This window comes from Ipomoea nil, unplaced genomic scaffold (genome assembly GCF_001879475.1).
Source record: "Ipomoea nil cultivar Tokyo-kokei standard unplaced genomic scaffold, Asagao_1.1 scaffold1895, whole genome shotgun sequence".
NCBI lineage: Eukaryota > Viridiplantae > Streptophyta > Magnoliopsida > Solanales > Convolvulaceae > Ipomoea > Ipomoea nil.
Window position 1 is genome coordinate 1864632 of NW_017618323.1, and position 23374 is coordinate 1888005.

Below are 23374 nucleotides of genomic sequence, written 5' to 3' on the forward strand. Positions count from 1 at the left end.
ACATACTATCAGATGAATTACGCCTTGACACCTCAGATTTAGATTGTTTTCAGAGTGAGATACTCAAAGTATATTTAACACCATCATAGGCAAAAGGCATAACACTATAAACAAGCAGAGAAAAATAATTCAATACAATGCATCAGAGATTCTGATTTCCTTTGACAACACTTTCATCTTTCTCCTTCCCAGAAGGAGTAAGATTAATCTAAAGCAACATCATTTGCTGAAGATTGAAAATCATTGAGAAACTATAAACAAAATAGAGAAAAAAAAATCACAAGAAAGAGGTAAAGTTTGAGGGTTCGATATATACAAGACTGCAGAGTGTCCAGAGGGTTCGAAGCTAGGGTTTATGAGATAGCACAATTTGTTACTCACCCCCTGTAGTTTACCATATTTCCAATCCTACCCCTAACTTTTTTTTTTTTTGAAAACCGTTTTGTTTTCTTTTTATTTCTTTCAAAGTTCACAAATAATAACTGCCCTAGCCCAATTCAATCCAATCCAATATCAAAAGCTTCAGGTATACTGAAACTTTTAAGACTGTATCGCCATTTTTTATTTTTTTTTTTTGAGGAAGTATCGCCATTTTTAGTACAGAGTTCAAACATTATTTCAAAATCCTAAGTTCCTAACCTAAAATCCCAAAATCCCTAAAATCTCTCAGATTCTAGAATCAGCAGAACGCCAAGGCCGACGGCGACAACGGTATGTCTTCTTCACTCCCTCACTCCGTCGATTTCTTTTTCAAAATTCAGAAAGGAACAAGAACATTTGTAATATTTATGGTGCTACTGGAGTTTCACATGCTTAATATTAGTGTACTTACTCCTCATATGGTTTGTTGTTGTTAATATGTTAGGGTTGTTGAGGTATCATTATGTTGTGCTTACTGATTTCATTATTGTTTTCCATTAGTGATGTTCATAGAGAATTCATCTATTATGTTGATGAAAGTAAGTCAAGTTTTAATTATGTCCATTAGTTTTATACTTGAATTCCTAAACATGATTGTTAAGATGATATTGGACCCATCCCCTATTGGCTATTGCTACTAAAATTTAGCTATGAATATGAATCTTGAAATGTACAAGGACCACTATTGTTGTAGTTGGTGTGAACTTATTTTGAGACCACTATTGTTGCTGTTGATGTCAACTTAGTTTGAGTGCTTTAAACTTTAAATATTTGAAGTTTCAACTTTGAACTTTTGTTTTTAAAAAAAAAAAAAAGTTTTTATGGTTCAAACATAAGTTATACATTTTACTTTGGTCTTTAAATTTAATCAAGTTTTTATTATTTATGTATGGATAGTGGACACAACAATTTATATTATTAATTGAAGCATGAAGTTAAATAGGTCCAACACGAGCTTGGAAGTTCGAGCATATTTACCCGAGCTCGAGCTCGAACACTCGAGCTATATAAAAATTTGGCGAGCCGAGCTCGAGCCATCATATTTTTATCGAGCTCAAGCTCGAGCCATCATATTTTTATCGAGCTCAAGCTCGAGCTCGGCTTGGCTTGTTTACATGCCTATTTTGAACTTGTGGTTATGTACTTGTGTGGTAATGGAGTATTGGACTGGTTAAGTGGATATGTAATATGTTCTATTGTTCCAGTATTTCATAAAATCAGGTTTAATTTCTTTTTTCTTTTACAAATATGTAGGCCTTTAATAGGCTTTAAACCCTAGAACATGTAGGTCTTAAATAGACTCAAAGCCTAGGCCAAGCCGGCTTGGGTCTGTAAAAAGGATTGGCTCTGGCCTTAGGCTCCCATAATAAGCCCAGGCCTAAGGCCTATGACCTTGCCTGGCTTATTTTCAACCTAGCCAACTATATGGTCTTCGTTTCTCAATTCTGCTGTATTCAATCTTGAGCGAGCTAATAAAAGTGTTGTTTGATTCATTTGTGGTTTTACTCATATTATGTATTAGCAATTGGTAGCCTTCCTAATTTCTCTGCTTTTACAAAATATAATTTTGTTCCAGTTTTGGCTGGATCAGATGGGATTCTGGAGTAGAGGAGTAGTTGCTGATAAATGGTCTGGGAGGATTTTGTGGCTCTGTGCAATTGGGAGTGCAGTTGGTATTTTCCGTCTGTCTTTTCTTTCGTTGTAGAAAATTTGTCATGAATTATGCGTTTTATCAACTTTTTTACTTGCCTTGACTGTTAAAACTAAAACAGTAACAAGTTTCTTAATTTAAATCTCCTCAAAGATTATTCATAAAAGGGTAGTACTTTGATACACTTATGACTTAGGGGGTGTTTGGTAAATAGCTGCTAGCTGATAGTTGTTAGCTGATTGGGTTAGTGAGTTTGACTAGTTGATAGCATTAGTTGATTGTAGAAAGATGTTTGGTAAATTAATTGTTAGCTGATTACATACAAAATAACTTTCTCAAAAAGCTGATCGAAAAAGCTGCTTTGAGCTGTTTTTTGAATTTTAGTGTTTTGGAGTAATAAATTGTTACAAAAAGCGAATTAATTACTCATATTGGTTGTTTAACCAAGTCAAACAGCTAATAGTGATCAAACAAGCCAAAATTGGCTGATAGGCTAACTATTTTACTAAATAGTGCCTTAACCTTAAATGAAGAAGAATGAATGCAAGTGTTAGAATATGAAGAGCTTCAGTTAGGTCTTTAAAGAATAACCTGCTGTTTTACCGTCTTGAATATAGAGAACATATGCATCATTTTTGTGTCCTATTTAGTTTATGATTTTCTGTATTTGATTCGATGTGGTTACGGAGGGGAATATGTTTATGGGTCAGTATCATATTGTTTCAGTTAGTCATTCAAATAAACTTCGATTCATACACTTTTGAATCAATTACTTAATTGTTTAGGCCTCTATATGGTTGTTGTGGAAAGACAACTGCAAAATAGAGAAAAGATGATGGCAGAATCGTTGGCGGCTGCAGAAGGAAATCCTAACGGTGGAGAAAATTAACGATCTCTGTAAGTGGAAATCTGTTGGAATACATAAAAATATATGTTGAAAGAATTCTTATTTCGTTTAGCATTCCCCTAGCATTTGCCCACTTAAGCTGCGTTTTTGACAACTTGTAATAATATGCTTGTGATTTCAAGCAAAAATGTTTTTCTTTTGAATTCGTGTTGTGGATTTTGGTGTATAACCATTACCATTAGATCAAGAGGTTGTTGATGAAAACCATTCTTGTAAATCATAAGCTTTGTCTCAATTCTTGAAATTATTAGGGTTTTTTTTTTTTTTTTTTTCAAAAAAAAAAAAATAATTATTGTTAGCATGAGTCATGAAATCATAAGCTTTGTCTCAATTCTTCGCATAAAAGTAGAGAAGTTACTGCCTTACTGGTTATGCAGTGAATCATTATTAAGAAATACAATTTCTCAATTGTTTCAAATGCTGTGGGTTTTTTTTTTTTTTTTTTTTTTTTTTTTTTTTAATGCACAATTTTCATTAAACTGTCACCTTTTTTGCATTTCCTCGTGAGTAACAATCAATTTATCCTTGATTAATATTACACTTTTCATCATAAGTATTACATTTTTATCTAAACTTGACCTGTCTCATAGATTATATGAGATGGTCTCACAAGAGAATCGCCTTAACGAAAATTAATACATGGTGTTTCAAATATGGTCAGATTATGACATTAAGGAAATCCCAAAAGTATATCTCAATTGTTGGAACTCCGACCTGAGAGTTTAGTGAAAATATTTGCTAACTGTTTCTCTATTGTAATATAGTCCAACACAATTTCGTTGTCTTCTACTAGTTCCCGATTGAAATGTTACATAATAATATCTACATGTTGCACTTTGATTGATTTTTGGATATATCGATAACACTTGTGTTATTGTAAAACAGTCAATATATCTTGCTATAATCTTTAATTAAACAACATTTCATCTAGAGCTAGGGCCGGACATTTGGGTTCGGGTACCGAACTTGTTCGGTTCGATCTTAAACCGAAGTACCGATCGGTTTGGTTTTGAGAAACCAATCTTTTTTTAATAGATATATAATATAATGTACTAAATGTCTAAGGTGAGGTTTGAACCTTTGACCATAAAGTTAGAAACTAAGAGCTTTACGCATTAAGCTATACGCAACCAACATGGTTGGCGTGGTGGTTCAGCACCTCGTCCCTTAAGCATGAGGTATTGAGGTTGGGGGTTTAATCCCCATCCATGTTAATAGATACCTTGTTTAAAAACTAATAAACAACCTCCATTAGATAATATTTTCCCCCACAAAGAACAAGAACCTTAGATGTACCGGGAACTGAAATGTAGAAGCCGATATGATAGTCACTCTCAAAATCATGATGCTTGGTCAGATAAGCAGCTTGCCCCATATATGCAAGGAACTTTTTACCAAATTATCCTTCTACCTTATCGTATTATTTCTGGACTATATAAAAATTTTCAGAAATGTCATAATTCTCAATAGCATCACGGCTTCTACCTTCGTAACAGTGACAGAACAAGAAGACTATATGCTATACAGATGGAAGTCTAGCGGACACCTTTATTGATCACCAGATGAGAAGAAGACAACATCTCAAGTAACTGTCTTACATTTTTTGAAAAGCTCAAAACAAAACAGAACACACACAAACCAAGGAGCCCATAGTTTTGTCTGTCTCTCAAAATGTACCATGTACTGTGTACTGTGTCATCGCGGGCTGCTACATGTGAACATTACAAAATTTCGTTCCCATGTGTTTGATAGAGAGAAATTGTAATTTTTTTTTTGAAAGGTAATTCTTTTTTCAATTAATTATAAAAAGTGAAAGTTTTAAAATTTGGTTTAGAAAATTGTAATTTTATGGAATTATAATTGCTCAAATTTGAGAATTGTAAATTTTACCTTCCCAGAGAATTGTAATTCTATAATACATTGGAAAAACTCTGGAGTGTGAGGACCAAATTGACATACCTAATAATCTTACATCTTTACATGTCCATTTTGATCTTTGTAGAACTTATTCTCTTTCAATTCACATATATACCAATTAAAGACTACATAATTGAAATTCTCAGTAATTCTATTTTACTTTACCAAACCATGGAATTTGAATTCCTACGCTATTTTCACTTTATTCCTTTCTCACGGAATTAAAATTCATTTCCTTCATAATTCCCTCATTTTAACCAAATGGTCTGTAAGAGTAATACTATATGTAAGGTCTGCTTAGAAACTTGGAAAATTCTTTCGAAAAATGATTTCAAAAAGTGACTCGTTTTTTAGAAAATAATTTAATTTTCTAGTATTTGACTAAAGGTCAGAAAACTACCTTTTCTATGTGGCTAAAAGTTAAGAAATTGCATATTTTTTGTTTGGTTAATTTTTTAGAAATCAAATTATTTGTTATTTTAATAATAATAACAACAACAACAACAATTGGTGGTGGTGATCATGGTGGTGGTCTAGTAATGATTATCGTGGTGGTGGTGGTGTGATATGGTGGTGATGGTGGTGGTGTGGTGATTATGGTAGTGGTTGTGGTGTGATGGTGGTTGTGGAGGTGTCGTGGTGGTTGTGTGGTGGTGTGGTGGTGATGGTGATAGTGGTGGTGTGATTATGGTGTCGTGGTGATTGTGTGGTGGTGATGGTGTTGGTGGTCGTGTGGTGGCAGTGTGGCGGTGATAGTGGTGGTGTGGTGATGATGATAATGGTGGTGGTGGTGTTAGTGGTGGTGGTGGTGGTAATGGTGGTGATGGTGTGGTGGTAATGGTATGATTATGGTGTCGTGGTGGTCGGGTGGTGGTGGGGTGGTGATGATGATGATGGTGATGGTGATGGTGATGGTGGTGTGGTGGTGGTGGTAGTAATAATCTGAAAACTAGCTTGCAGAGAAAAGAGATAAAAGAGAGGGACGGGAAAATAAATTATCTAGAAAATGTCTTCCGACTAAAAATTTAGGAAGACATTTTTCAATTTTTTTTTCCATTGATTTTATTTTCTTTGAAGAGCCAAACATGTGAAAATCCGGAAAATGACTCTCGGAAGTCATTTTCTGAGTTTCACGGACACAAATGTTAGAATTTTTAGCTAAAAATGGCATTTTGAGTGATTATTTTGTGGTACAAATATATGTGGGGTCCACTTCCGATTTGGGTCGGGTTAAAGTGGATTCGGGTTCTTCGTAGTGAGACGAAGAATTTGATATAATGTATGCTCAAAATGAATAATAGGTGAATGAGAAATTGATTCTCAAAGTGAACCTATTTGAGAGAAGTCAACAATTTAAACCTATTGTTTAGTGGCTAATTAAGATTAGCACTAATCTTGATGCTAATTACGTAGCATTCACGAAAGAATGCTTGTAATTTAGCTTTGGAAAAGGTTAAGTTGCAACATGGTAATTAAGCTTTTGAAAGCTTGGTTAGTGAATTGGGAAGTGTACTTTCGTGCTATGCTTTCATGCATGGACAAAAGATGCTGCACGAAACTTGAAAGTTTAATTTTAAGCTTTGGTTTTGGTGCCTTTGATTTTTATTAATCTTTGGCTTAGGCACCTTTCGTGCTATGGATTCGGTGAGCATGAGTCAATGCTATATGCATTGATTCGTGCTGCACCGTTTCGGTGTTTGCGGGCCACTCGGGTGTGATTTTCAGTCCCAATTCGTTAAACCTTCGGGTTTGTACGGACTTCTCGGTCACTCAGATATTTTGAAACGGGTCGTTATGGTCGGTACGAATTAATCGCGTATTAAATTCGTGACCGTTGATATTATTTCGATAATAAGTACGACCGTTTCGAACGTTGTAATTCAATTATAAAATTGAATTTATGTTGGTTTATGTGCCATGAATAGGCTGTTAATTCTATTTCTCCTACAAATACCTTGTTATGTTAGCAGAATGGGTGTACATGTTCTTTGAAAAGTCTCAAAACCTTTTATTTTTCTCTCAACTCTCATTCTTGGTTTCAAAAGAGAAAATTGTTTGCCAACATAATTCCATAAAACATCGGAGTGCTCAACTTGTGTTCTAGTTCGTCGGACTTTGGGTTGGAGTGCTCGAACGCCAAAGTCATAGTCCGTTTTATCCTGGGAGATTGACGCCACAACGATCCTAGCACCCTCGGGAGGCGGCGAATCGGTTTTAAGGAGAGTGTGTGTACACACGACTCGGGCTTCCTCTGCTTCTTCTTGTTTCATCTCGTTGGGTTAAAACCTCAGGTTAGAAACCCGGTTCTTTTTTTTTTTGTTCTTGGTTTCGGACCAAGTGGTGGGATTAATCTTGGATAGATTAAATCCTTGTACTAGTTTCGTACTAGTTGTAGTGGGATTATTTTGATAAAATAAATCCCTAGTTGGTTAATATATATACGTTGTATATATATGTAATTTTGGTTTCGTACCAAAATTGGTTGGAATTAATTTTCTATAAATTAAATTCTTTTTTTGTTTCCGGGACAAATATATATTTTATATATTTTGTGTATCGATTTATTCACCAATATCCAACAATTCTCACTTTATATTCCATTTTCTACACCTTGCTTATGTATCATGCTCTAATTGATTTAAAAAACAAAGTGAGCTACTACTTTTATTCATTCACTTTTCTTTACCTAATAAAAGTTGTACACATGACGGGAGTTATACTCCATGAGAATACATCTATCATTTTCCCTTTATTAAAACCACCTAGATAGAAATTCAAACATTAACTTATATATTTAAATCTTCTAACCTAACAATAAGAGTATCGAGAGCCACTTTAAAATAAGCTCTGCTCTTTTCCTCTCAACACTACTAACGACATTTAATTTTGGAGTTAAGTAAACTGGGCGCCGATGTAGGTTTGGGCGAAGGACCATCCGGAGGGGACCACATCGTTGCATACCACAGTGCGACCGTCACCCGTGGTGACCTTGAAGGAGAGGGCTTGCCCATCTAGCTTAGAGTTGCTTTCCCAATTCTGTCCCCAATTTCTGGACATTGGCATCCAATTGGTCTTGGTGCCTTTGATGGAAACTGCATGGACATCCCCTGAACCTCCTACGTTGGTAATTAGTACCAGATTAAAGTATGAGTGGCCGCTAATTGTGAATCTTATTCCTCCCTTCTTTTGGCATGCTACCCTACATTACATATTTAGTATATATTAGTAATGGAACAAATTGACTCGGGGTTTATACGAATCAATAAGTTGGCATAGATTAATAAGGGTAAAATGGTAAAGAATATAAATTGCAATAGTATTTCGTGGATTAATGTAACAATATAACAAGTAATGTTTTGTAGTCATGGGACATAACCATGCAATGCCAAGACAATTGCCATTTATACAAGAAAAACCCCAACAAACTTTTTAAAATGGTGGTGGACCATAAGATCAAGTCAAGGCCTACCCATTTGTGCTCGGGGATGGACGACAAATTATTCTGTGGACTCGAGTCTAAAGATACACAATTTAGGTATTTAATGTTCACAATTTACCTTTTGAAAATTCACAATTTGTGATGACCCTGTATTGTATTTACAAAGTCTCAAAATTTAGAAACACAATTTATATTTTAGATGTTCACAATTCCAATACTAAAAATACACAATTTATGATCAAGGTCCACTTTACAAGGTGGACCTGTTCCATAGTATAGCAACTAGAGAGTGGAGACGGGCTCCATGGCGGGATTGGCTAACGGTCTTGGCCCGACCCTAGAGGCTAGCCCTGGATCACCTATCTTGGCTCAGGTCGCCTTCCTAGACCTCGAGTCCTCATTTTTGGACCATTTCCAACATTTCAGTCAATTAGTATTAAGGAAAAGTGAATTTATTGAACCAAAGAGTATTACATACATACATACATACCTTCTATAAGAAACAGGGACAATTCCTGATTTGGTACGAGCAATTTGTTGGAAAACAGGCTGGGAGAGGTCAAAGTGGTGGAGGGGAGGGTTGCACCACCCACCTTGATTGTTAGGAAGGGCAGAATTGGGAGGACAGAAATTGGTGGCAGTGACCACAACTGAGGCATCAGGAAGACACCCTTTTGGATCATTCACACATTTCACCTCAAAACAAGCCCCACACCTTAACCCATTGCTGAACAGTGCTGCACTCACTGCTGCTGTGTTTATGCCATACCCTTGGCTGTACAAGTTCCCATACCCACAAGCTCCACCTAATTAACATATCATGTAATTAGATAAATATGTAAACAATGTTATTCTTAGAATATTATTCTCTGATATATGATCGTTGCCCAAAATTGTATATACTAATTAAGTAATTAACATACCCATTGTTCCAGAAGCATCGCCACCTCCATAAAAGGTGGCATGAGCGTGACTCCAGCCACCATTGTTATCTTTGGCATGAACAGATGAAGAAAAAGAGAGAAAAGCCAGAATGAAAAACCACAAAAACCACATTTCAAGTTTTCAACGACCCACCGCCTGGGCGGCCTGCAGCTAGCCTCAATGTTGTCTGTCTACTTTTTCGTTGGTTTGACTGTTTGCAGAGGATGAGAGAGGCTGACTGTGGAGGTGCCATTGTGCCAAGGAGACGTGTAGAGGTATAAATACTAAATCGATGATGCATGTGCACAGCAGAGTAAGAGTACTGTGCCCGCTCGGGCTTAGTATTTAGGAGAAGAGATCAAACTATGTTAGAATCTTGACAAGTCTCAGTGTGGGAAACTGGAAATTATGTCTAAAGTGAATAGATTCTTTATGGACACCGACATTTAGCTCAATCTGCTAAGTTATTGAGTTATCGTGATTTATATCATTTCAAATGCTTTGTCGGACCGAAGTGGTGAGGGTCCTTGGTGTTGGGGACCCAACCTTTTGAGAGAAGAGTAAGGGTATTGTGTTGTATGAGTATTAACCCTTTGCAATAAGGAGGAAATTGTAATTTTCTAGAAAAAGAATAAGGTGAGAAAAAAAATAGAAATTCAAATTCTATTGTTTTGTAAGCATGAATATAATTATGAGAATTTCAATTTTAGTGTTTGGGTAAAAATTTAGGTGAGACCATCTCACGGATTCGAGGTTGGATCAAGATGAAAATGTAATATTTATACTAAAAAATGTAATACTAATCAAGAATAAAATATTTTTTTAGACTACAAAGTGTGTTGAGCATGCCCTAACTGTAGAATGCACCTTTAGTGTAGGGCCACTCACGCCAACTAATCAGGTTTGAATAAAATATTTATTACTTATTATATGAAAAAATGTAATAATTTTGAAAAACAAAATGTAATACTTTTACATTTTGATTTAAAAGTATTACATTTTTCGTTATAAGTATTACATTTTCTCTTATAAGTAATATACACTTGTCAACATTACTTATAAGAGAAAATGTAATAATTTTGATGAAAACTGTACTACTTTTACATAGTGTTATAATTTTACTCAAAAGTATTACACATTCCCTTAAAAGTACTCCATCTGTCACATTTTATCTGTCTTACTATGGAGTATTTAGTAGTCAAACCAATTCTTTCTTCTTTGTTTATTTTCTTTAGTATTTTTTACTTTTTTTTAAATTTGATTTTTTTTTTGTGTTTAATAATACTTTTAGTGTATTTTCTAAATATATAAATTTTGTTTACTAATATTAAACTTAATATTATGAAAAATTGAATTAAAAAGAACTTCAGTTAAGCCTCATTAATCGAATCAGGCACATAAAATGAAACGAAGTGAGTAATAAACATTTTATTCTTGATTAGTATTATATTTTTTTAGTATAAGTATTACATTTTCATATTGACAAGACTCGACCCGATCAATCTTATAAATAAGGATCTGTGAGACGGTCTCACACAATTGTGACTCTAGTGTTTGGTATATATGATAATTGAAAGAGAATAAGTTGTATAAAGACGTACTACAATGTCATGTAACTACAATTCCTAGCCCTAGAGAAAAATGTAAAATTATTAGGGGGGTAATTTGGTAATTACATTCCAAACTTTCTTTTCATGTATTAAGGATTTTTGCAATTCCTAGGAAGAGGGATTTGCAATTCCTCAAATTTAAGAAATTGTAATTTTATAGAATTGCAATTCTTCCCAAACAAACTTTAAAATTTTTCATTTCTTGAAATTAAGTGTGAACAAAATTGCAATTCTTCACTACCAAACACATCATAAAAGTACTCCCATTTCTTATTTTTATCTTCTACTTCCTATAGTGTATCATGTTTTAGTTGTTTAATAAATGGGATATAAGTCATAATTTTTATTCTTTTCTTTTTCATTCAATAAATTTTAAATCTACTATCTACTATATACTAATAAGAGCCCAAGAGAGTTAGGCCTATAATGGGTTGAAAAAATGGCGGTCACAGATTTTAATCAAATGAATGACTCAGATTGATTGAAAGATTGATCAGATTTAAATTTTACACTAAAATTTCCTAAAATACACACACACCGTTACTAATTCCGTTAAAATTTTAAGAATTGCCGTTAGTTCACCGTTAACTTACTCATTGATTTCAATAGAAAAAGGTCTTAGGTTCGAATCTCATCCCAATCAAAGTTGGCATAATTAGTACTCTATTTTACTCTTATTAAATTATATAAATAATAATTTAGTAGTTACAACAAAAAATAATACATATGCATTTCTTTAATTTATAATTATGTGTCCACAATGCCTTTATTCAAAAAAATAAAATAAATTTCATTATCAATAAATTAACTAAGAGAAATAATTTTATTAGTTATATTGTCTTTATTTTTCTTCAATATAAAAATTTTTTATATTTAAATTTATTAATTGATTATATTCGCTATATTATCCTTACAATGTCTTTATTCAGTGAAAAAAAAATTATTAATTATCAATAAATTAATTAAAAGAAATATTTTCATTAGTTATATTGTCTTTATTTTTCACAAATGTAAAAATTTTTACATTCAAATTCATCAATTGATTATATTCACTATATTATCTATTATCTTTTTTCTGCACTATTTTTCTAATTAAATATCAAAGTTATAATACAAAATAATGCTATATATTTATTTACCAAGTATTTTATTAATACCATGAAAAAAATATAATTAATAAAGCCAACCATATTAACTACTTTGAGAGATTTTGTGACAAAGAGAGTATTCAAATCACACAACAAATTGAAGTGAGAACTACCTCGCAATGTCCTTGTTTGACAATCAGCAGTTAGGGGTTAGCGTTAGCGGATTATACTAGCGGATTTGACCAGCGAATTTATTTAATTATTAACATTGGGTAGAAAAATGACCGCCAAATTATTAAATCAAATGAATGGTTTATATTGTTCAGGTTTTAACTTTTTTCTTTTAAGATTTTCTAATTTATCCTTAATTATATGATTATCCATTTAATTTTTCCGTTAATTCACCGTTAGTCTAATTCTAATATTAAAGTCTAATATAGACTTATAACTACACCATTAATCTAATTCTAATATTAAAGTCTTAATAGAACTTAACCACAAACCCTAATGTCGGAATCTCCTCAAACAATATTAGTATATATTTAATATTTTATGCCCTAATTTTTATTTGTTCTCCCTTATGTCCCGTATTTGGTTTCAACCATACCTATACAATTATTTTATTGACAATTATAATCAATCTTGACTATATTATCTTGCATTTGTAAACTTAGAATTACCTATTTAACCCGCACCGGCTTAGCTCAATGGTTTTGAACCTCGGCGGCGGCAGTGCGGGAATTATGTCCAAAGTGGGCAGATTCCTTGTCCACAATGCTCTGTCGGGTCGGAGTGTGGGGGGCCCTTGGGGTTGAAGACTCAACCTCTGGGAAAAGAATTACCTATTTAAATACGCAAATTCAACCTTCAATTATCTATGCATGAACAATTTCAATATAATCCTGCCTTAATATACTAAGTACTTATTTAAAAAAAAACATTGGGCATTATCCCAATCGCGCAATGCGCGTAAAAAACTAGTATACTAATAAGAGCCCAAGAGAGTTAGGCCTATAATAGGTTAAAAAAATGGCGGTCAAATTTTTTAATCAAATGAATGGCTAAGATTGATCAGATTTTAATTTTTCCTTAAAATTTCCTAATTTATCCTTAATGAATATGAATATCCGTTAACTTTTCCGTTAAATATTATCTTTTCCGTTAATTTCTATTAGTTCACCGTTAACTTACTTATTGATTTTAATAAGAAAGGTCTTAGGTTCGAACTTCATCCCAATCAAAGTTGACATAATTAGTACTCTGTTTTACTCTTATTAAATTAAAATAATAATTTAGTAGCTACAGCAAAAATAATATATATGCATTTCTTTATTTAGAATTATGTGTCTACAATGTCTTTATTCAAAAAAAATTATTCATTATCAATAAATTAAATAAGAGAAATAATTTTATTAGTTATATTGTCTTTATTTTTCTCCAATATAAAAATTCTTTACATTCAAATTCATCAATTAATTATATTCGCTACATTGTCCCTACAATGTCTTTATTAAAAAAAAATTATTCATTATCAATAAATTAATTAAGATAAATAATTTTATTCGTTATATTGTCTTTATATTTCTCCAATGTAAAAATTCTTTACATTCAAATTCATCAATTGATTATATTCACTACATTGTCTATTATCTTTTTTGTACACTATTTTTTAATTAAATATCAAAGTTATAATACAAAATAATGCTATATATTTATTTACCAAGTATTTTATTAATACCATGAAAAAATTTAAAAAATATAATTAATAAAGTCAATCATATTAACTACTTGAGGGATTTGTTGACAAAGAGAGTATTCAAATCACACAACAAATTGAAGTGAGAACTATCTCGCAATGTCCTTGTTTAATAATCAGGAGTTAGTGGTTAGCGCTCGAATTATATTAGCGGATTTGACCAGCGAATTATATCAACAGAGACAACGGTTAGTAAAAAAATATTTAAAAAATTAACTGTTTAGATTAACATGTAAAATGACCTAAGGGTATACATATATTTATCTTAACTATAATATAGCTATATGGTTTGGTGAGCAATTATTGTAATTGCTCACCAAACCATATGGTTATATTATAGTTAAGAAATCATATGGTCATATAATAGTTAATAAGATTTATTTATTTATTACATGGTGTATAACAATTCAAATTAACCTTAGTTCATTTTCATCTCTCTTGACTTATCTAATTCATCCAAAAATTCACAAATAAACTTCAATTGAGATTATTCTAATGATGTCAATGTTAAAAATTTAGTACATAGTATTTAATATTACAAAATTTTAAGAACTTTTTTTTTGAATGCAAATTTTTAAGTACTTAGTAAACTATAACTGCACGTTTGGTTCACGGAATGAATTTTGAGGTAATAGGAATGATATTCCATAAGGAATGAAATAGGCAAGGAATAGAATAGGAATTGTATTCTATTGTTTGGTTCGCGGAAGGAATAGACTTTAGGATTTATATTACAGTGTTTAGTTGATTTAAGGAATAGAAATGAAATATGTTTTAAAAGACATAAATACCTTTATAAAAATATGTGATGGTTGCGATGGTGGTGGTGGTGGTGGCGATGGTGGTGGTGATGGTGGTGGTGGTGGTGCTGGGGTGGTAGTGCTGGTGGTGGTGCTAGGGTGGTAGTGGTGGGGGCGACGGTGGTGGTGGCGGCGGTGGTGTTGCTGGGTGGTGGCGACGGCGGTGGTGGTGGTGGTGGTGGCAGTGGTGGTGCTGAGGTGGTAGTGGTGGTGGTGGCGGTGGCAGTGCTGGGGGCGGCAGTGGTTGTGGCGGCGGCAATGGTGGTGGTGGTGGTGGCGGCGGTGATGGTGGTGGTGGCGACGACGGTGGTGAAATAGGATAAATTTATATATATATATATATATATATATATATATATATATATATATATATATATATATATATATATATATATATATATATATATATATATATATATATATATATATGATAAAAAAAATTAGGTTAAAGAAAGGGGTAAAAAAGAAAATATATTCTAAAATCTATTCCTGAGCGTTCAGTAATAGGCTAATACCAGGGCCCAGTTCAGTAATAGGCTAATACCAGGGGGGCCCTAGTAATAGCTATTACCTTATTTGAGGTAATAGGCTATTACCAGGAATAGTATTCCTGGTAATAGAAATGGTTACCAAACAAAGGAATATGCCTATTACTGGGAATGCTATGCCATTCCCGGCCTATTCCGCGAACCAAACAGGCCATAATAGTAATTGAATTACAATTTTCAGAGTCACCACGGATCAAAAGTTTTAGAAAGGTCTAAAAATTGTTGGTAATTTTGTGTGGTGACTCTAGAGTTAAATTTTTAATATAGTTTAAGATTTGTAGTAATCACCCACCTTAAATATAAATTCTTATTTTAATTGTAAATATATTTATGTTCATAATTTTATCATATCAATTCACACATAATTATTAAATAACAAAGTTTTATATATGAATACGCCTCATATAGGGTATATTTTATAACATATTTTTCGTGCATCGCACGGGACAAATACTAGTTATTTAATAATAATAATAATAATAATAATAATAATAATAATAATAATAATAAGAATAATAATAATAATAATAATAATAATAATAATAATTGTTTTAAAAAATTAAAAAAAATATATAATTAAGCCAGTCATATTAATTACTTGTGGGATTTATTGACAAAAGAGTATTCAAATTACAAAATAAATTGAAGTGGGAAACTATCTCGCAATGTCCTTGTTTGACAATCAGCAGTTAGCTCTTCAATATTAGTATATATTTAATATTTCATGCCCTAATTTTTATTTGCTCTCCCTTATGTCCTGTATTTGGTTTCAACCATACCTATACAATTATTTTATTGACAATTGTAATCAATCTTGACTATACTATCTTGCATTTGTAAACTTAGAATTACCTATTTAAATACGCAAATTCAACATTCAATTATCTATGCATGAACAATTCTCATATAATCTTGCCTTGATATACTTTAAAGTACTTATTTTTTTAAAAGAAAAATATTGGGTATTATCCTAATCGCGCAATGCACGTAAAAAACTAGTATACTTGATAAGAGTTATATTTCATGAAATACAGCTACCATTTTTGGTGTCGTATTATGCGCAGCTAAAGGCAAGAAGGTAGTAGTATCGAATAGTGGCAAACAAGACATCATGTTACTTAACAGTTTATGAGGTTAGCGGTTACGTGGGGACTCTAAATTGTTTGTGAATTACGTGGGAACTTGTGATTACGTTTTACGCTGAATTAGATGGGAGGTAATAATAAATAATCTGATAATTTACAGAACTACATGCAATAGACAAAATTTTATAATGAAAAAATGTACATTTTTAATTAACAAGTTATAAGGTATTTTAATACTATTCAAAAATCTTAATTGAGCCGAGCTATTAATGGTATTTTATCCGGATGGTTTTGTTAGAATCGAGTATAGAGATAAAAAATGGAGGTAGGAAAATAGTAGTATTATTATTCGAGGCGTTAGGTTCAAAAGATTACGTACAAAGTTTGAGATATTGGCAAAAAACAGTAGCCCAAATAATAAATAAATAATACAAGCTATAATCTTAATAATGAAATAGAAATAACAATGTTACCGCTACAAATCAAATCCTAGTATGCCAACATGAGGGAGAAGACTCAAACCACTCGTCCAGAAGAGGTTTGGTGAGTTAAGGGATGCTTTTTAAGCGGAGGGAAGACACCCTACTTATATTGTTGAAGAACTCACGGATTGTTAACAAATGGACGGCATCGGTAATTCTTGACCACACAAGTGTCCCCCCTCACTACTTTGTTTCTGACGCACTCCCATGCATAAGTGAAGCTTCTTGCCCCTTAATACAAAAGATCCTGGAGTGGCTTGGTGGATTGGAATACATGTTACACTTGAGGTTGTGGGTTCAAACTCCATGGCAACACATCTTATATTATTTCATGCATACCTTGTGCGCAGATGGCACCTCTGTGGCTCTCTTTGAAGGAAGGTCACGGGATCGAACTCTGGTCGTGGGGTATTGACTCTTTGAGCTCTAATAGATAGAGAAAGTATAGAACAAATATTACCTTGTAATAGAGTCATGGTGTTGAAATGTAATTAGGGTGAAATAAGATAAATATGAGGTAATAATCTATTACTAAGTCTAACGAACTAAGATTTCTAATGAAAAAAAAAAATAAGATTTTTAAAGAATAATCATTAATTTTAACATAATCTTTTGTTGGGTTGGGCTTCCCTCCTATGTGGTAAATAGCTCATGTTTGGACCAAGCCAATTTGTATCCACTATATTTTTTGTTGGACTTCCTCTCATATTGAGCCCTAATTATTATTATTATATTTATATAATATAATAATATTTAATTAGGAATATTGGATGAATTAGGGATTATGATGAGGCGGCAACAGGAATAAGGAAACAAAATTTCCTTTTTATTCATTCTTCAATCTTCAACATATATATATTTTATATATGTTCTTGGTAGCAGTGCGGCATTGAGAGCAGTAAAAGAAAAAGGTTCCTTTTTTTTTGTTTTATTCCCTTTTTTGTTTTCGGCAGAATAGGTTAAGCAAAAGAAAAGGGATTTTTTTTGGGTTGTTCTCCGTCGGCAGCGAGAAGAGGAGATCGTTGCTGTGGGTTTGCCATATTCTTGGGTGGTTTATTCATCAAATATTTTGGAGGAAGTGGGATTTTCCCAACAAAGTGGTATCAGAGCCCTGGTTGTTGATTGGGTACATTTGACATGGAGACAAATATGAGTAATATGGTACGATTGAATGGTAGAAATTATCACATTTGGAAGGCCAAGATGAAGGATCTTTTGTTTGTGAAGAAATTACATCTACCTGTGTTTGCAACTGCAAAGCCAGAAAGCATGTCAGACGAAGAGTGGGACTTTGAGCACCAACAAGTTTGTGGTTATATTCGCCAATGGGTTGAAGATAATGTTATGAATCACATTATCAACGAGACACATGCCAGAAGCCTGTGGGATAAACTTGAGACCCTGTATGCTTCCAAGACGGGCAATAACAAATTGTTTTTGCTAAAACAATTGATGAATCTAAGATTCAAGGAAGGTACATTGATCAATGATCATGTCAATGATTTTCAGGGTGTTCTTGATCAGTTGTCTAGCATGGGCATCAAATTTGAGGATGAGGTACTTGGTCTCTGGTTGCTTAACACTCTACCTGATTCTTGGGAAACACTTCGGGTTTCTTTGACCAATTCTGCTCCCAACGGTGTTGTGACCATGGAGTATGTCAAGAGTGGTATCTTGAATGAAGAGTCAAGAAGAAGATCTCAAGACACCTCCACTTCTCAGTCAGATATTTTGGTTACAAATGATAGGGGGAGAAACAAACAAAGGGGTCAGAAGGGTAGAGATAAAAGCAGAAGTAAGTCAAGGTCATGGCACAAGGATGTTGAATGTTATCATTGTGGCAAGAAGGGTCACATCAAGAAAAATTGCTTCAAGTTGAAAAGGGAACAGAAGCAAGACAAGAAAGATGATCACACAGAGAACCAGGTTGCAATAGTTAGAGCAGATTTGCTTCTTGCTTGTGATGAGAATGTCGTCAACGTTGCATGCCATGAGACAACTTGGATTGTAGATTCAGGCGCATCTTACCATGTTACACCAAGGAAGGAATTCTTTACTTCATATACTCCAGGTGATTTTGGAGAGCTAAGAATGGGTGATGATGGTCAGGTGAAGGTGATTGGTACCGGTACAGTTTGTCTTGAGACCAGCAATGGCACAAAGCTGGAACTTAAAAATGTAAAGCATGCACCGGGTATCAGACTGAATCTCATTTCTACAGGAAAACTCGATGATGATGGTTTTTGTTGTTTCTTTGGTGATGGACATTGGAAAATCACTAAAGGCTCGCTGGTTATTGCACGAGGTAACAAGTCTTCTAACTTGTACTCTTTACAAAGCTCTATTTCTGGTGATTCAGTGAATGTGGCAGCAAAAGAATGTGCATCAGAATTGTGGCATAAACGACTTGGCCACATGAGTGTGAAGGGGATTGATTACCTTGCCAAGAAGAAGAAGCTTTCAGGAGTAAAGGAAGCTAGATTGGACAGATGTGTTCATTGCCTGGCAGGGAAACAGAAAAGAGTTTCTTTTATGAGCAATTCTCCTTCGAAGAAGCCGGAGCCACTTGAGTTGATACATTCTGATGTGTGTGGACCAATGAAGGTTAGATCACTTGGAGGTGCATCTTACTTTGTGACCTTCATTGATGATTATTCTAGGAAACTCTGGGTTTACACTTTGAAGCACAAAAGTGATGTGTTTGGTGTGTTTAAAGAGTTTCATGCCCTTGTTGAGAGACAGACAGGGAAGAAATTGAAGTGCATCCGTACTGACAATGGCGGTGAGTATCGTGGCCCATTTGATGAGTATTGCAGAATGCACGGTATTAGACATCAGAAAACTCCTCCTAAAACTCCTCAATTAAATGGCTTAGCAGAGAGGATGAATCGGACAATTATGGAGAGAGTCAGATGTATGCTTGATGACGCAAAGTTGCCTAGTTCTTTTTGGGCAGAGGCAGTTTCCACAGCTGTTCATGTTATCAACTTATCTCCCGTTATTGCTTTGAATAATGAAGTTCCTGATAAGGTTTGGTGTGGAAAGGAAGTTTCTTATGATCACCTCAGAGTCTTCGGTTGTAAGGCATTTGCGCATGTCCCAAGAGATGAAAGATCTAAGTTGGACTCGAAGACTAGACAGTGCATTTTCATTGGTTATGGTCTTGATGAATTTGGCTACAAGCTGTATGATCCAGTTGAGAAGAAGCTTGTGAGAAGTCGTGATGTAGTGTTCTTTGAAGATCAAACCATTGAAGATGTTGACAAAGTGAGAAAGCCAGTATCTCAAGACAGCGGAAGTTTGGTTGACTGTGAGCCAGTTTCCAGTGAAGATACACATGATGTTGATGAGGTTCAAGAGAATGGCCAGAATGGTGATCTTGTACCAGACAATCAGGGTGATACAGCTGATGTGGATGGTCATGTTGATGATGTTGTGCACCAGGAACAAGAAGTTTCTTCGCGGGTTCCAGTTGATCCTCCTAGAAGGTCTAACAGGGAACGGAGACCATCTACTCGTTACTCTTCCAGTCAGTATGTGCTATTAACTGATGGGGGAGAACCTGAGTTTTATGAAGAAGCTATGGAGAGTGAGCAAAAGAGACAATGGCTTGAGGCTATGCAGGATGAGATGAATTCCCTATATGCAAATGATACCTTTGAGTTGGTAAGGGCACCAAAGAACAGGAAAGCTTTGAAGAACAGGTGGGTCTACAGATTGAAACATGAAGAGGGCACTTCAGTTCCACGATTCAAAGCTCGACTGGTGGTGAAAGGTTTTAGCCAGAAGAAAGGTATTGATTTTGATGAAATTTTCTCTCCTGTTGTGAAATTTTCATCCATTAGAGTTGTGTTGGGTCTAGCAGCTCGTTTGGATTTAGAAATTGAGCAGATGGATGTAAAGACAGCTTTTCTCCATGGTGATTTGGATGAGGAGATATATATGGAGCAACCTGAGGGATTCAAAGTCAAAGGGAAAGAGGATTATGTTTGCAGGCTAAAGAAGAGTTTGTATGGATTGAAGCAAGCTCCGAGGCAGTGGTATAAAAAGTTTACTTCCGTTATGAGTAAGCATGGGTACAAGAAGACTTCTTCAGACCACTGTGCTTTTGTAAACAGATTCTCTGATGATGACTTTGTTATATTGTTGCTTTATGTTGATGATATGTTGATTGTTGGTCGCAATGTTTCAAGAATTCAACAGTTGAAACAAGAGTTGAGTAAGTCCTTTTCTATGAAGGACATGGGACCAGCAAAGCAAATTCTTGGGATGAAGATCATTCGTGACAGGCAAAACAAGAAGTTGTGGTTATCTCAAGAGAAGTATATAGAGAAAGTACTTGAGAGATTTAGTATGGATAAAGCTAAGCCAGTGAATACACCTCTTGGTATGCATTTCAAGTTAAGTAAGAAGCAATGTGCCTCTAGTGAGAAAGAGAATGAAGAAATGCAAAGAGTTCCTTATTCTTCAGCTGTTGGTAGTTTGATGTATGCCATGGTATGTACGAGACCAGATATTGCTCATGCAGTGGGTGTTGTTAGCAGATTTCTCTCAAATCCAGGGAGAGAACATTGGGATGCTGTGAAGTGGGTTCTTAGATATCTTCGGGGTACTTCAAGTCTGAGTTTGTGTTTTGGTACAGAGAAACCTATTCTTGTCGGGTACACTGATTCAGATATGGCCGGGGACATCGACACCAGGAAATCTACTTCAGGTTATCTAATTACCTATGCAGGGGGAGCAGTTTCATGGCAATCAAGATTGCAAAAGTGTATTGCTTTGTCTACCACTGAAGCTGAGTTCATAGCATCTGTTGAGACCAGTAAAGAAATGCTATGGATGAAGAAGTTTATTCAGGAGCTCGGGTTTGTTCAAGACAAGTATGTGCTCTATTGTGATAGTCAAAGTGCAGTTCACCTTGCAAAGAACTTAACGTTCCATTACAGGTCAAAACATATTGACACGAGATATCATTGGATTAGAGATATCTTAGAGTGCAAGATGCTTGAACTTGAAAAGATTCATACCGATGATAATGGGTCTAACATGATGACTAAAGCATTGCCGAGAGGGAAGTTTGAGGATTGTTGCTCTATCGCCGGGATGGCGATATCTTCCACATAGTCGGGAGGGGGAGATTTGTTGGGTTGGGCTTCCCTCCTATGTGGTAAATAGCTCATGTTTGGACCAAGCCAATTTGTATCCACTATATTTTTTGTTGGACTTCCTCTCATATTGAGCCCTAATTATTATTATTATATTTATATAATATAATAATATTTAATTAGGAATATTGGATGAATTAGGGATTATGATGAGGCGGCAACAGGAATAAGGAAACAAAATTTCCTTTTTATTCATTCTTCAATCTTCAACATATATATATTTTATATATGTTCTTGGCAGCAGTGCGGCATTGAGAGCAGTAAAAGAAAAAGGTTCCTTTTTTTGTTTTATTCCCTTTTTTGTTTTCGGCAGAATAGGTTAAGCAAAAGGAAAGGGATTTTTTTTGGGTTGTTCTCCGTCGGCAGCGAGAAGAGGAGATCGTTGCTGTGGGTTTGCCATATTCTTGGGTGGTTTATTCATCAAATATTTTGGAGGAAGTGGGATTTTCCCAACATCTTTAACAAATGGGTTGAAATTGAGTTAATTTCATTTTTGGTCCCAGATTTATAGGTGTCAGTCCACTTCTTTTTTATTTTTATTTTTATTATTTTTAACAGAACATTCACATTTGATCAATTGATCCTAGTATTATTTCAGGGCAACACATCTTATATTATTTCATGCCCCCTTCTTCTGCAAATTATATCGTCCACCAGGGCGCGAAATGCATTGTGCGCCCTGGCCCAAAGCGACGTCGTTTTGTATATGTTTTTTTTTTTTTTTTTAATTTAGAAATTTCATTAAAATAAAAAAATCTCATGTTTCATATGTAAAGAATTGTATAGTAGAATACACATAAACTCCTAACATAATACACATATATAATCTAACATAATACATAATACACATAAACTCTTCATAATACACATACACTCTTAACATAATACACATAAACTCTTAACACAATACACAGAAACTCTTAATATAATACACAAAAAGTCTTAACAGAATACACAGAAACTCTTAACAGAATACACATAAATAAAAGTGTTAAAAAAAAAAACTATAACTGGATTGTTAAGTAATACTTATAAAAACGATATAACGATTGTCCTTCTTCACTCCAATGGGCCAAGACTTATCAAATAAAATGGACATTGCGGTCCCATGTCCTCATCATATCTCATATTTATTTTTTGTTTTTGTTTTTGTTTTTTTTTAACACTCCAAGTCTACAGTACATTTTTAAAATTTATAGTGTCCAGAAATGCAGATTATTGAAATTTGTTACACTGATTTTTTTAAAAATGTTATATCAATTTAATGGATATTATTAATGGTTTGTATTTTTGTATTTCTAAGTATAAAATCATGGAGTTAAAATGTAATTAGGGTGAAAAAAGAAAAATATGAGGTAATATTCTATTACTAAGTCTAACCAACTAAGATTTCTAATGAAAAAAAAAAAAAAGATTTTTAAAGGATAATCATTAATTTTAACATAATCTTTAACAAAAAGGTTGAAATTGAGTTAATTTCATTTTTGGTCCTAGATTTATAGGTGTCAATTTATTTTTAGACTTTTTTTATCGGAACATTCACATTATTTGATCTATTGATCTTAGTATTATTGTGTTATGA

At 33.9% G+C, this 23374-nt stretch overlaps 1 protein-coding gene and 1 long non-coding RNA gene across 2 annotated transcripts; one reads left to right on the forward strand and one right to left on the reverse strand.

Moving 5' to 3' along the window:
* The first annotated feature begins 493 nt into the window (after positions 1-493).
* LOC109193480 lies at positions 494-3234 on the forward strand. Its single transcript, XR_002056289.1, has 3 exons — positions 494-711; positions 1997-2093; positions 2857-3234. It is a non-coding gene; the product is annotated as an uncharacterized LOC109193480 (long non-coding RNA).
* A 4294-nt stretch (positions 3235-7528) lies between these two features.
* Positions 7529-9493, reverse strand: LOC109193479 (expansin-A15-like). Its single transcript, XM_019344317.1, has 3 exons — positions 9258-9493; positions 8825-9140; positions 7529-8094 (listed from the first exon to the last, which is right to left on the reverse strand). Exons 1-3 carry the CDS (start codon positions 9388-9390, stop codon positions 7788-7790), a joined length of 756 nt encoding a protein of 251 aa, XP_019199862.1. The 5' UTR covers positions 9391-9493; the 3' UTR covers positions 7529-7787.
* Positions 9494-23374: the final 13881 nt, after the last annotated feature.